Source organism: Anguilla rostrata, chromosome 4 (assembly GCF_018555375.3).
Source record: "Anguilla rostrata isolate EN2019 chromosome 4, ASM1855537v3, whole genome shotgun sequence".
In the NCBI taxonomy this organism is placed as follows: Eukaryota; Metazoa; Chordata; class Actinopteri; order Anguilliformes; family Anguillidae; genus Anguilla; species Anguilla rostrata.
This window is the reverse complement of record NC_057936.1, coordinates 45,631,759-45,646,531: the sequence shown is the minus strand read 5'-3', so window position 1 is coordinate 45,646,531 and position 14,773 is coordinate 45,631,759. Positions and strand designations below refer to the sequence as shown.

Sequence of the window (14,773 nt, the reverse complement as noted above, 5' to 3'; positions counted from 1 at the left end):
CTTACAATTTAGCAGGACTGGATCTGAAAGGGAATCTTGGGAGGATCAGCTCTTCTCTACAGGGGCTGTTCTCTTACGTTGTTCCTGGTAGTGGGGGGGGGGGGGGGTTTCGTCACCTCTTCAGAGAGAACTTCAAATACGCTGGAGTGAGAGGAGGCCCTGGCACGGCAGGTGTGTAAAACGCCTCTGCAGTGTCGCATCAAAGCGGCCGATCCAATGGGGACGGCGCGTGAGCTAATCCAGGCCATGCTGCCGCTCCACTCCAGGGTTTCACTCTCTCCAGAACATGCCAATGCATCTCCTTCAGACCGAAAACCATTCCTTTCCGGCCCCCATGCTGAGCGTGCCCTGGTCCAGGCAGGAGGGACAACCCCGTTTGATCACAAATCAATCAGCCAATCAGCGGCGAGCATGTTTCCTATCCACACCCGCCCCTCTCGGCACTTAAAGTAATGGCTGGGTTCTTGAAAACAAAGATTAAGCTGACTCCCCCCCTCTGATCTTTGCTGTAAACACAGCACAGCGACTTCACAAATTTGACAGAGGGGAGCAAGATGTGTTCGGGTACCGCTGGGTCCTTTGGGTACCCCTCCCTCCCCTCTCCGGTAGAAGCACTCAACAGTGAGCCAAATCATTAGGCCTAATTGGCCAGACCAGGCCGGACACCATGCCGGAATCCTCCAGGGAACTTGTCCGTGTGGAATCACAGGGCATTTGGCGGGCAGCAAGGCTTTTCTCCCAAGTCGGTTACGCGGCCGTCTCCTAGCAACCACGCTCGTGGCTCCCGTCTGCCTCGGAAGCGATAGTTTAAACGCAATTCACATGTTATCATCAAGTTGGGCGGGAAAAAAAAAAACACTTCAACAAACGTTTCTAAAGCAATTAAGGAAGAATTTTACATTGCGTTGGAGCCAGCAAAAGCCATGATGTCTGCGCTCAAGGGAATCCTAAACAGCAGAGCTGTGAGCACCAACCCAACACATCTCCATGACTGACTTCTCACAAGATATTCCATCCAAAAAAGAAAGGAAAACAATTTACTGTTCTGTTAGTTAGCTACAGCACAAGCACGTGCTACTGGAGTTGTACCCCCGCAATACTCCCCCCCCCCCCCCCCATTGCCTTTGTGCTAACGTGCTCAGCGCTAGCCACAGCAACTAGGGGAAATGGGGAATGCGCCTGTCTTCTACCCCCAACCAGGCGGGGTTGTTTTCCATTACCTTACCGCTAAACAAAAAAAAGACTAAGAAGACAAAAACTTAAAAACGGAGACAGCAAACTTTTAAAGTAGAAAAGAGCTGATCACAGACAAAATAAAAATAAACAGCATTAGATTCAACCTAAAGTTTTAGACTGCAGACAGAGCTCAGGTGCTTATCTCAATATGGACCTCTGCCAGGACTCAGTGTGGAGCTGATTAAATGGCTACAGGTCTACCTAAGGGTCACCTGAGGCTGAGCCATATAGACTTGTACTCTAGCCTATGCTTCAGTGGCTTCACTTCTACAGTGGATAAGAAGAACAATAATTCCTCAAGCCATAAAGTGCACCTCATACAATGATGGCTGACATTCATACTGTAGTACAACCACTCAGAATACAAATTACTGCATAATTTGACTCTCAAACAAGGCAGGCTTTCTTACTAGCGGAAGGTATATTTACAGAATTTGTACATTCATAAATGCTACATAATTTTCATAAGCATACAGTTCACACATTAAATATTTTTAGCTTTTTATTGAAACCTGTTTCTCATAAGAGAAACAAGACTATATCAAATTTTCACATGTTGCTTATAAATGCATTACCTTATTGTAGTTTTTATAAGCTTGTGATAATGCTGAATATTTGCGTAAAGGAAAGATTATGTCTATTGCTGAGCACATGAAGGCTTTATGAACAAACACGTCAAGTAAAGTGTTAACTTTTTTTTATTTTATTTTATTTTAAATCTTATTTCATGTGATGAAAGGTGTATCCAGCCCAAATTAAAACCTATCACCTTTTAAGCGGATGTCCTGTTGTGTCTGTGGACTGGCTTACAGGCACCCCACTGCCATGGTAACAGACCAACCAGAGCCAGGAGGTGCCACCACTTTATCACAGTTTTTCACTCCGAATGAATCAGGCAATAAGGTGATCCATTCCAGATGGCCGTGGAAGGCAATACCCCCTCTGCCTCCGGACAAAAAGCAGGAGACAAACACGCCGCTGCGCGACTTGGATGCATCATTTAACACTGCAGCCACGGTACAGCGCACCTTCCCCCAAGGCTGGAAGCAGCTAGCTTCACAAACCTATGGAGTACACCTCCAATAAGAGCTATATGCACAGATTCAGCATCTCCTGCATGCAAATAAGGCCCATCACAGTGACTTCATGTCAAATCAAACAAACACCTTAGATGGTGTTACATGTGTGGGCTATATGTACATGTATATATACATACATGCATAACATAAGGATGATGTATTCATATGCATGTATCGATCATTATTGCAGTGCTGACGGCTTCGTCCCCTCATGATTGCCCCTCTCTCCAGTGATGCATCTAAATTACTACTGGGAGACATGCAAATCCTCTGGCCCTGCGCCATGGCAGATGTGGCGTGAAATCTGATGCAGTCATTCCAATCATGTTCAGCTGCGAGAGGACTGACAGCAAATCAAATCATTCCTTCAATTACTTTCAAATTAGAAACATGCCGTAAGCTCCGCCTCCTCCATTGTTTCAGCTAATTTGCGATCGCCAGGGTTTGAGGGTTTGCTTCAGCGGAGACCATTTTTACCACTCAGATAAAGAATGGCTGGAAAGGTCAAATAGACGGTACGTCCCAAAATTATATGCCCTAGGGAACATTATCCAGGTTATAGCTCCATAATGTTCTTCCCTGGAGATTAATTACTTCACTTTAGGCTTCTCATCATGATCCAGTGTTTCAAGAATCCCCTACTTTAAAGATACCAAATGCCAAATGCTCTCCCTGTACACATCTTTTCTTAACTGCACAGTAAATGCTTGTTGAAAGCACAAAGGAATTATGTGATTTTGTCAAACGCCCACTGGGGTTACAAAGACAGATTTTCACAGGAGATCAAAGCTACAAAACTAAACTGGAGTGAAAATTAACCCACAAAAAGTAGCAAAACACCCCCAGTGATGTACTGAGGGGACCGACTTCAACACCTCCTAAACTAAAATTCCGTTAAGCTGCGTTCTCGGCTCCAGTGTCTCACCTTCTCGTAATAGCGAAGCTCATAGTCCAGGATGATGCCATTGGGCTGGTCCGGCTGAGGCCAGGACAATGTGATGCTCTTCATCGTAGAGCTGACCTGGTGCATGATGGGAACCATGGACGGAGCTGGAGGAAGGGAGAACAGAGAGAAAGGTTTGAGTCAAAAGTTCACAAGTTTTTGAGCTGCGACAGAACCGAATGTCATTTCAGAAACGCTCTCATCCCTCGGCAAATTTAGTAATTTTTCTGCCCTGTGGAGCGTAGCCCATCCAGTACCTGATGTTTTCACACTGTACAAGCATCAGTCAAACTGTACTGTCAGGTAAATTATATTGTATGCGGTTCCTGTGTGAATTGGGAATCCTCATGGGAAGAAAATCCTTGGGCTTCAATTATGACAAAACTGAATATTTGGACTCTTGTTCCAGGTTTCTTTTTATTTCTTTTTTTACACATGATATCTTTCTCCATGAGCTGCATTTCTGGTGAAAGATACTTCTCTCGCCTATGATGGATTGGTGACCTGTCCAGGGAGTATTCTTGCCTCTTGCCCAAAACATGCTGAGATAGGCTCCAGCCCCTCTTTGACCCTGACCAGGAACAAGCTGGTTACATAAAATCTGTATATGCTAAAAGCTAAAAGCTTACATACACCTAGGCTAAAGACATTCAAACTCAATTTTTCACAACTCCACACATTTCATGTTACCATACATTTCCTGTATTAAGTCAATTAGGGTATCTACTTTATTTCCATGAGAGGTAGTTACAAAATAATAGCTAACAGGCAGATTTATTTCATCTTTTATGTACTATATCAGAAGTATGACTAGGGTCAAAAATTTACATACACTTTGTTAATATTTGGTGGCATTGCCTTATAATTGCTTAACTTGAATCAAATGCTTGGGGTAGCCTTCCACAAGCTTCTCACAATACTTTGCCGGAATGTTTGCCCATCCCTCCTGACAGAACTGGTGTAACTCAGTCAGGTTTGTGGGCCTCCTTGTTCAGACACGCTTTTTCAGTTCAGTCCACAAATTTTCTGTGGGATTCAGGTCAGGGCTTTGTGACGACCACTCCAGTACTTTCACTTTGCTCCTTACTCCTAAGGAGGAACCGGACTTGTGGAGGTCCACAATTTGTTTTTCGAGGTCTTAGCTGAGTTGCTTGGATTTTCCCATGGTGTCAAGGGCAAAAAGGCAGTGGCTCTAAAGGTGCCAATTAACTCCCAATTAACTCCTAATTATGGCCAATCAGAAGCTTCTAAAAAGTAATTTAATCAATTTATGGAATCTTCCAGACTGTTTAAAGAGACAGTTAACTTGGCGTATGTAAACTTTTGACCCACTGGAATTCTGATATAGTGAATTAAAGCTGAAATAAATCTGCCTCCAATCAATTGTTTTAAAATTATCGCTGATGTGGACAAAGTAGATGCCCTAATTGACTTGCCAAAAGAAATGTATGGTGACATACATGTGCAGAGTTGTGAAAAGCTGTGTTTGAATATCTTTAGCTTAGGTGTATGTAAACTTTTGGCCTCAATTGTTCAAGTACTATGAGATCAGTATATAAGCTGAAGAGGCAGCACAAATCTCCATAGTCTTGAACTGTTCAGTTCGGAGCAGTTTTCACGCGCAACGCCTGTATTGTTAAACAGTAGTCTAGGATGGACCCGGCTGCCCATTGAATTAAGCCTCCTCAGTGTCCGGAGAGTTCCAGGCCCGCTTCCTCTTCCCTATCAGATCATCTTCTGCTAAAAAACCAGACAAAGACCCTGAGACAGGTGTGCTGGGGCAGCGCAAGGAGAGGGTGGTGGAGGTGGGGGGACGGGGGGGGGGGAGGGGGCTTGAAGGGCAGGGCCACTCTGCAGCAATTCAACATCATAAACACATGATTACCACCGATGGGTTTATTTTGTTTCCGTGCCGGTGGACTGCCCTGTTTCAATTCGGCTGTGTTTATTTCACCAGTGATGCGGATCGCCGGCGATGATGAACAAGTCTGAAAGCTAGACCCCTCCACCCCCACCCTTCCCCCCAAACCCCAAACCCCCCACGTCAAACACACACACACCCCTCTGTCCCCAATGAGGCCCTTGCCACCGCCCTGCCACCCCCGGTCCCCCTGCCAGTCCTCTGGGCGGACGATGAGGGACTGAGGATCTCACCTTGCGCTCGTCGTCTTTCTGACTCCGTTACGCACCGCTGCCCAGCTTTACGCGGTGTTATCAATTACCGGGAGGCTCTGGGTAGCGGGCGCCAGGCGCCGGCACATTGCTCCAGTCAGACGGAGGAGTTTTAAATTGCTTTTTCCTACGCTTTGTGCTGAAATCATCAGCCTGAGATTGTTTCAGTGAGCGCTTCTGGATTTGACTGCCTGTACTGAGGGCCATTGCTCGCTCTCTCTGTGACAAGATATGCCGCTTCCCTGAGGTGTGTGTGTGTGTGAGTGTGCATGTGCGTATGGGTGTGTGTGTGTGTGCATGTGCGTATGGGTGTGTGTGTGTGTTCATGTGGGTGTGTGTATGTGTGTACATACACACACACGCACACACACACAAGCACAAACAAGGGGGCACAGGAATAGACACACACAGGAACTGAAATACATATCCACACTTTCACGTACACACATACAAACACACACGCACACACACATACACGCACACACACAGACAGGTACTGAAACACAGTACATATCCACGCATGTATACACACACACACACACACACACACACACACACAGGTATTGAAATACATACCCACAACCGTTTACTTCGAGACACTCTGACTGTGGGCTCACTACACCAACCCCAACAGTTAGAAAAAACTACATATTTCAAGCTAGCTATAGAACCACAGCACTGGCATTATTTAAAATAAATCTTTATTTTTAGGTTTGAAACTCCACATTAATGGTCGGGTCAAATGTTTAGACGATTGAATGGGCCGCAGTCTTGTGTAAAGTAAATAGGATTTATCATCCACCGTACTTCCAACTTCGGCTTGTGGTAACTGGACACATCCCAGCCGGGCAGGAGCAGCAGACACTCCTGATAAAAGTGCATTTTATGAGAAAAGGCAACATGACCGGTACTGATCTGTTCAGTTGTTCAGTCGCTGGCTTCTCCGAACTCACTGTAAACAACGGGGTTAACAGTTTTGGTGACCTCCCATTTCAGACCTGCTAGTGTTTATATGGAAGGTTTGCAGTGGCCCATTAGGTGAGTCGCATCTCTTGGACCAGTCTCGAGGCCTGCTGATATCCCCAACTGACAAACAGCTTAAGGACAGCCCTCAGCCCGGGGATGAAGAGAGAGACAGATGATCTACTCCATTCGTCTTCTGGTCATTCTGTCTCTTCAGATGTTTCACAGACTGCCTTTTGCCACCTAATGTTTAAATACTAATTCATTTTCCTTTCAAACTGTGAGTGGTTCACTACCCTTATGCCTTTAAAGTGTTTCACAAACAAAAAACAAAATTGCTGTTCACATAAGGATGGAAGGTTATGCAGTCTCCGTTTTAATTTACCTTACTTAAAATCCAGTCCACAGCTAACCTACCAGGCAGTGTGCATTTACCTAGATTACCAGGTTGATAATTACAGTAGCACGTCTTTGGATGCACGTGTACGCCAACATAATTAAGGCTCACGTTGAGATGTAATTACAACATTGGCTGCAGGTGTGAAACAGCGATCCAACCTCACATCCTAGCGGAGTCAACATATATTCATGTGTGCTGCAGCAGTCGGTATCTGCTCATCACAGCTGAAAAGAATAGAAATTAAATGGTGGAAGCACTGGTGCCGTATGATGCCATATGAACCTGCTGCTGCAATGACCAAATCTGTCTGTCGGTCTATCTGACCATCTGCCTGTCTATCTATCAAAAGTTCCCATGATTCCAAGGGCCCTGACTGACAGGGAGCCTCAAAGGTTTGTGCTGAAATTGTGCAGGAATGAGATGGCCTGGGGTGGTGGGGCCCCGAGTGCGATCTTTTCATGGGGCCCAAAAAAGTACTAGTCTTTAGAACAATGATGCATCCCGTGACAGCCCTGATTCTGACTGTGGCCTGGGGTGATACTGCTGCCCAGTGAGGGAGGGGGATGTTTTGGTGCTCAGTAGGAGTGTCAAAAACACAGGCTGACAGCACGTCATTCGGAGTAGACACATGGTAGGCTCCGCCCCCCATAAATTGATGGGGGGTGCAGCATTGACGAGATAGCTTCCTTAAAAGGCCATGCATTCCAAAGCAGGATAAAAACAGGTCTAAAAACAGCTCTTTTTAAAGAAAGTTGAAAACTATAACTGAGAGGTTTGCAGTAAACCCCTAGCCTTAGAGTAAGTATGGCATTACATTACTTATTTTTTTCCCTATCTTTCACACACTTGCATCCACTGAAAATTCCCTTTTTCACAAAGTATACCAGGCTGGTAATGAAGCCTGAAGCAGGAACTAACAAAAAAAGCTTCAAAAAGAAAGACAAGGGAAAAGATAAGGTGCACAAATACACTCGCAGCCATACATTCACATACACACACACAGGATCGATAGAACAAACACTTACCAGCAATTTTATCCTTCCCCACCAATACAAGTCTAAACTGCTGGAGGCTAGAAACCCACTGATTTAATCAGGCACCTATCACCAGGACATACAACTGCATTCATCTTACCCAAAACCTCCAATCTTTGAGCAACCTCTCCTGCCCACCTGTGATTTAATGTCCATTAACGTACACTGTCGGTGTTCTACATATTGATTTTGGCAGGCATGACTAACAGATGTTGGGTGACTGTGCCAAAATGATCATCCTCAGGTTGAATGTGGTGAGGTCAAGTGGCCAAAATGTTAACTACTCCCGAGATTTATGGCAGACTGATTCTCAGGAGAGCGTAAAGGCCTTTAAAGAGTGATCATGGTTGCCTCAGTGGGCTAAAAGCAGCGCAGTGGGTTTTTACTGTCTCCATATTCTCGGCTACGTTTATCGGCTGTTTTAAAATCCAGGCACTCTGCATAATTCATCAGTCAAAACATTTCTCCGCCGGACGCTCTCTCGCTTCCCGCTCTTCCTCTCTTGTGGAGTGTGTTCCCAGGCTGCATTTGGGCGGGTGACGGGGGTTTTAAACAGGCATCTGGAGGACGAGGTGACAGCGTTCAGAACAGAGGAAGCCGCTGACAGGCAGCGATGGCGTCCCGCGTTAGTTACACACTGCTGCGCTAATGCACAGCTGCAGCACCCCCTGTGCTATGAGTCACACCACTTTACACACACACACACACACTCACACACACACACACACTCATACGCACACACACAAACACTCACACACTCACGCGCACGCACTCACACGCACACACACAAACACTCAGGCACTCACACATACACACACACACACACACTCACACAAACACACACACACTCACACGCACGCACTCACACGCACATACACAAATACTCACGCACTCACACACACGCACACACACTCACACAAACACACACACTCAGACGCATGCACTCACACACACATACACGCACACACACGCACACACACAAACACACACACGCACTCACGCACACACTCACACAAACACACACGCACTCGCACACACACACACTCACTCACACACACACGCACTCACACGCACACACACAAACACTCACACACTCACACACGCACTCACACGCACACACACAAACACTCACACACTCACGCGCACGCACTCACACGCACACACACACCACACTCACACAAACACACACACACACTCCACAAACACACACACTCACACGCACATACACAAATACTCACGCACTCACACACACACGCACACACACTCACACAAACACACACACTCAGACGCATGCACTCACACACACATACACGCACACACACGCACACACACAAACACACACGCACTCGCACACACAAACACTCACTCACACACACACACACGCACTCACACAAACACACACACTCACACGCACACACACAAACATGCACGCACACACACAGATGCACACACACACTCACACGCACATACACACACTTACACACACACAAGCACACCCTCACATGCACGCACACGCATGCACGCACACACACACGCACACACACATATGCATGCACTCACACGCGTATACAAACACACACACATGCATGCACACACATACACACATACATATACAGACCCACACACATACTCACTCACACACACACACACACCAACACACGCACACACCTACTCAAACTCTCACACACACACACAATCAATCTCTCTCTCTCTCTCTCTCTCTCTCTCATGCACACACGCACACACACACAAAGCAAAGCCACACTGTTGAGTCTGCCTGTAATTTTCCATGTGGAGTAAAAGCTGGGTGCTGATGCGGCTGGTAATTGCTCCTCTCATTGGCCGGCTGAACTCAGAGGCATGGACACAGGATGCAGCGACCAGAACCCAACTTTTGAGTTCTGCTGGCACTCAGCTGACATCAGCCGCGGAGAGGAGAATGTGGCTCTCACTCCACAAAATCAATTACTGTTTCAATCAGACAGAAATACCAAAATGCCAGGCCAGACATCATGCTTCAAATTGAAATAATAGCTGTCTGGGCTACAGGCTCAGAGCGAATATCTATTCACACATGGTTTTCCACCACAAAAAAAAAAAAAAGTCCATGCTCATAGTGTTCAGCCCAGACGCGAGGATTTTTATCGTTTTTATCATGACGTGGGTTGTGGCCTCTGTCTGCAGCCGGCAGAAGAGACACTAGTACTTCAGGAGAGTGCTGGAAACCAGTTATTTGTGATGAGATGAACAAGGTGCCACTCTGGGGCCCCACAGGTCGTCTGTTTGGAAACTCGCGCACAGAGTTTGGCCTACTACGGAAACCACTCACTAGATAAGCAGTGCTGTGTGAGGCTTTCTGGGCCGCTGGTTCCCAGTCTTTGGCGTACAGCTCCAGCACACAGCTGAAGGATGAGTTTTCCCAAGGGACTTAGTGAGCACAGTTACCCTAATCAGTGTTGGATCTCGTAGCGTTAAGAGACACCGTGCCTCCTAAATGAAGTGACAGAACAGTAAAAAGAGAACGTTGCTGTGAGTAAAGACAGTGTTTAGGAAACATTTTAAAATCCATCCCTCCATTGCTGCATCTATACCCGCTTATTCCTGGTCAGGGCCATATGGGGTGCTGGAGATATCCCAGCATGCTTTGGGAGAGAGGTAGGAATACACCCAGGACAGTTAGCCAGTCCGTCACAGGGCAGACACACCATTCACTCACACACGCATACCTTGCAGCAATTTTGACTCTCCAATTAACCTAACCTGCATGTCTGTGAGATAAAACCAGAGTAATATTTTTAAAAACATACTGAAAATAATAATAAAGTACACTTAAATTATCCAGTGACTTCAATTAGGCATATACACAACATTAATAAAAGCAATATCTCCGCAAATATGTAGGAACACATTCTAAAGTCCTAAAGAAAACACAAGCAGGACCTTAAAAAATGTCTCAACTAAGCAACATCTTAAAATTACTTTCAAGAATTAATTTGATAAAAAATAAATAAATAATGGTAGTGGGGAGACAGGGCTGCTTATAGTGGGGGGCAGCAAAACCACAACCAAGACCAGGGCAACCAGAAAGAGAACGAGAGAGAGAGAGAGAGAGAGAGCAGGAGAGATGAAGAGAGAGAGAGGGAGAGAGGAAAGGAGAGAGGGAGAGAGGGGGAAGAGAGAGAGGGATCCATAAAGCAAAGCAAATCTGTGCTCTACCAGGCTGGCTTTTTGACTGCAGCATTTTCTATGTGCACGTACTGCGTCGGGTTTTACAAGGATAAAATGCGTTAGAGGAGTCGTGAAGAGGAACGACAGGGCAAGTAATGTTCTCGCGTCATCTCAATCGCACTCCCCGACAGCACTGGCAGTGTAAAATTTAGCATGCGGAGAATGAGGTGTCATTGTCATAGATTTACAAGAACCACCTCTCCTCCACGACTGAAAGAAAGTTGAAGAAAATGTGATAATGAAAAAGACAGATTTTCCATTCTGAGGAAGGTTCAAAATGGACACATTTTCATCATGCTGATGGGGCCTCTAACCCAATGCGGGACACACACCCTAAATGGGCCGTTAAATCCACAGGGAGGAAACAACAGCAAAAGTGACACCATGCCCTGCTGCTGATCATGCTCATCTCCATTCGGACTCAGGCAGACAGTTAGCATTGGCATTGAGGCCGTTTACGAATGGCCCATATATTGGGCTTACTTGTTTCTGAAATAGCTGGGCTCGTAATTTCCTTCATCCCCATTTCACTTAGAAGGGCACAGACAACGTGGATGATCTTGCACATCTAAATAAAGGTACGCGAACACACAGAGTCTAGCACACAGAACCAACTGCAGGGACAGAAGAGCTGTCAAAGAAAAGTTTTCTTTATGTCATCTTTTAGTGATTTCACCACCACGTTCAGGATTCATTCAAGGGCAGTATACTGTATCTCTCTGATTATTCTGAACTCAGTTTCATGCTCCTTGGTCATTTTTCCCCCTCTTTTTATTACTTTCAGTGTCATACACCACTTACGCTCGCTGTTTTTATATACTCCTAGAGTTTTCCAGTCACCGATTTAGCAGTTTGGGAAATAGCTCTCTTCCAAACAGCAATCATTTAAATTTGGCACTTCCTTTGTTGCTGAAAACCATCCCAGGATGCCTTTGGTTTTGCTGCTCACGGCCATTATCCCCTGTCGTGTCAAAGCAAGCCAGTTAAACACTCGGACTGCATTCGTTTAAAGGTTTCAAAGCTGGGTCAGTTGGCCCCTGGGTCTGAAGTCAATCGTAAATCTTCAACTGCAGTTTCAAATTCCGCTTCATCCCTTTCTCCTGGGGAGGCCTTTCTCCAGTCTGTTTTGAGGATAATGAGATATAGGCATCTATTAAGAGAACTGTGTAAAGGCTCATTTTTGCAGCGTCTCTCCTTCCTTTGAAAAGGGCAAAGCCTTTTTTTCCATCTCAGTGCTCAGAGAGACTGCTTTACTTGCATGTGTGCACTAATGAACCTCCCGAGAGCTAATACCGCAAAGCTGAACATTTCAGTTCATTAATGCAGAAATATTATATTTGAAGATGTTGTGTAATATCCGACACTGATCCGACACCAATAAATACTTCTCATGTACTGTAGGGCGGAAATAGAAAATAAAAAATAAAAATGAAGACACTGCCTTTAAGTGTCATGCTTAAGGACTGAAGTACAAAACTTATTTCTTTCATAAACATTTCCATTCCATGTGTTACATGCTTCCAGAATGATCTCTGGCCGGAATGTGATTGGCTCTTTTAACCGTCAGTCATCAGCAACATGCTACCTTAGTGGTCAGCCTGTGAGTAAAAGTACTGTGTGTTTTCAGGTATATTGGTAGCAGTAAGAGTAGTAGCAAAGTAGGCTTTTTGAAGTGTCCTGCCTCACAATCCCCTACACATGTCAACAAAAAATTGAACTTTATGTATAAAATTGCTCATTACTATTTGTATTTAATGCTTCAGAATCTAGTGGGTGCCCAATACCACAGCCCATTTTCACTCCACATCAGTTCAATTATTTTCATATATTTGTGTTTAAAAAACAAATTTAAACAATCTCTATGCATTTCGCTGTTATTAATAAGGACTGGCAATGATGCTCATATCAGGCAGGGGACTCGACAGTTTTGATTTTCATAAACCCAAATGATAAGGATAGATAGTTTGTTTTGCTGCCACCAACTCTCCCTGTCCTGCTGATTGTATTTCCACGGGACTTAATTTTCACGCGGCTGTTCATGATTATAATGAGAAACTCCGATATTGCAATTCAGAGGCCCTTGTGGGACACAGACAGGATGAAACGCATAACATGGCTTGTCATTATAAAAAAAGGTATATTGAATATCGCAGAGTGAACACAGGCAATCTCTGTGGACACAAAGTGGATCAAGAGCGGGATTCTTCAGTGCATAAAAGTAAGAGAAACAAGTTAAATATTTTTCACACGCATTGGAATAGGACTCAATGAATGTCATAAAATATTGTCCTTCAAAGACATTTTATTTGTTAGCAAGAACCACCACTCTCTATTCACCCTGTTTTGTCCAGTTAAATATGTCTCTGTCCCCGTACTCCTCAACATTTCACAACAGGATGGCATATAATGTGAGAGAATATTACTGTATCTTCCAAGGGAATACAATGCACCTCAGCCATTTATCTTATGAATGTTAAGCAATTCATAAAAGTCACATATCACAATTACTGCATCAAACAAAAAAAAAAAGAATTAAAAAAATGCTCTGACTATAACTACAAATGAATAAAAGTGGGACTATTTCTCTCAACAAATTGACTTTTAGTTCAGCGTTCGTTAAGAGGCTGCACTGCATTAACATTAATCATTTTACTGTAAGTGCCCAGCGTGAGTTTGGCCCAATTTCTTCCCCACAATCCTCCACGAACCAGACCGTTCGAATAGTCTTGTCTGTTCAAATCGCTGGTGAAAGAGAGGACACGTGTTTCCAATTCCCGAGAAGGAAAAGAGAGATAATTTGTGGGGGAAAGGAGGGGGGGGTCCTAAATCGAAATGAGGCAGAAGCAGGGTTGATTTTGCCAGCCATCCAACCAGAGTGGGAAGAGTTTGGGGTTTTTGTGCAGAGCCCTAGAGTCGAGCCAATAGAGTGGGCTTGGCACCGCTTTTTCTGCCAGGAGCACGTCTCCCGCCAGTCCCCCGAAGCCTACACATTTCACCCAATATCTTTTACGGCTTACAACCAAATACCATTTAATATGCACTCAGTCATGCAGTCAGTCATTCAATAAATAAACCTGACTGTCTGCAACTGCCCTTTTTGCAGGCCTATTAATGGATCGCTAAAATTGCATTGAAGCTCATTTTGTCACCCAGTAGATCTTCACCACCATAAAGCAGTTATTAGAAGCACACCACATAATGCTATCTTTGTATGATTCATGAGTTATATAAATACACAGTGCAGATACTGTGCTGAAATATATAATTTCACAGCTACAAAAATATTCTACAGAAATAGTTGGCAGAGGAAATAAAAACCTCAAGAAAAAAAATATTCAAAGATTCAACAAAATAGACAGAATAAATATTTAGTTCTCAGTATAATGATGCCACCAGTGATATGAAATAAAATCCTGACCATATGAATACAGGGTTTAATCAGCAGTCTGGGAAGCCAAGCAATGATTCGCCATAGGAAGGGATTACCCTGCCAGGGAGCGTCTCACATCACCCAATCAGGGAAGGTTTTACATGACCCAACCAATGGGGCTGTCACATAACCCAGCCAGTGAGTGTTTCACATAACCCAACCAGTGAGGGTTGCACATAACCCAACCAGTGAGTGTTTCACATAACCCAGCCAGTGAGGGTTGAACATAACCCAGCCAGTGAGTGTTTCACATAACCCAGCCAATGAGGGCTACAGTTGACAGCACAA

General features: G+C 44.8%; 1 protein-coding gene across 4 annotated transcripts in view; it reads right to left on the bottom strand.

Annotated features, from left to right (window-relative positions):
• LOC135253442 (ephrin type-B receptor 1-B) overlaps positions 1–14,773 on the bottom strand; it is a 243,604-nt gene that overhangs the window by 57,916 nt on the left and 170,915 nt on the right. For all 4 annotated transcript variants that reach the window (XR_010329615.1, XM_064332731.1, XM_064332732.1 and 1 more), the window contains exon 6: positions 3,241–3,365. Coding sequence is in view for 3 of the 4 variants with exons in the window: in XM_064332731.1 (XP_064188801.1) it covers positions 3,241–3,365 (125 nt within the window). In the remaining variant the exon portion in view is untranslated. The remainder of the gene's footprint in view (positions 1–3,240; positions 3,366–14,773) is intronic.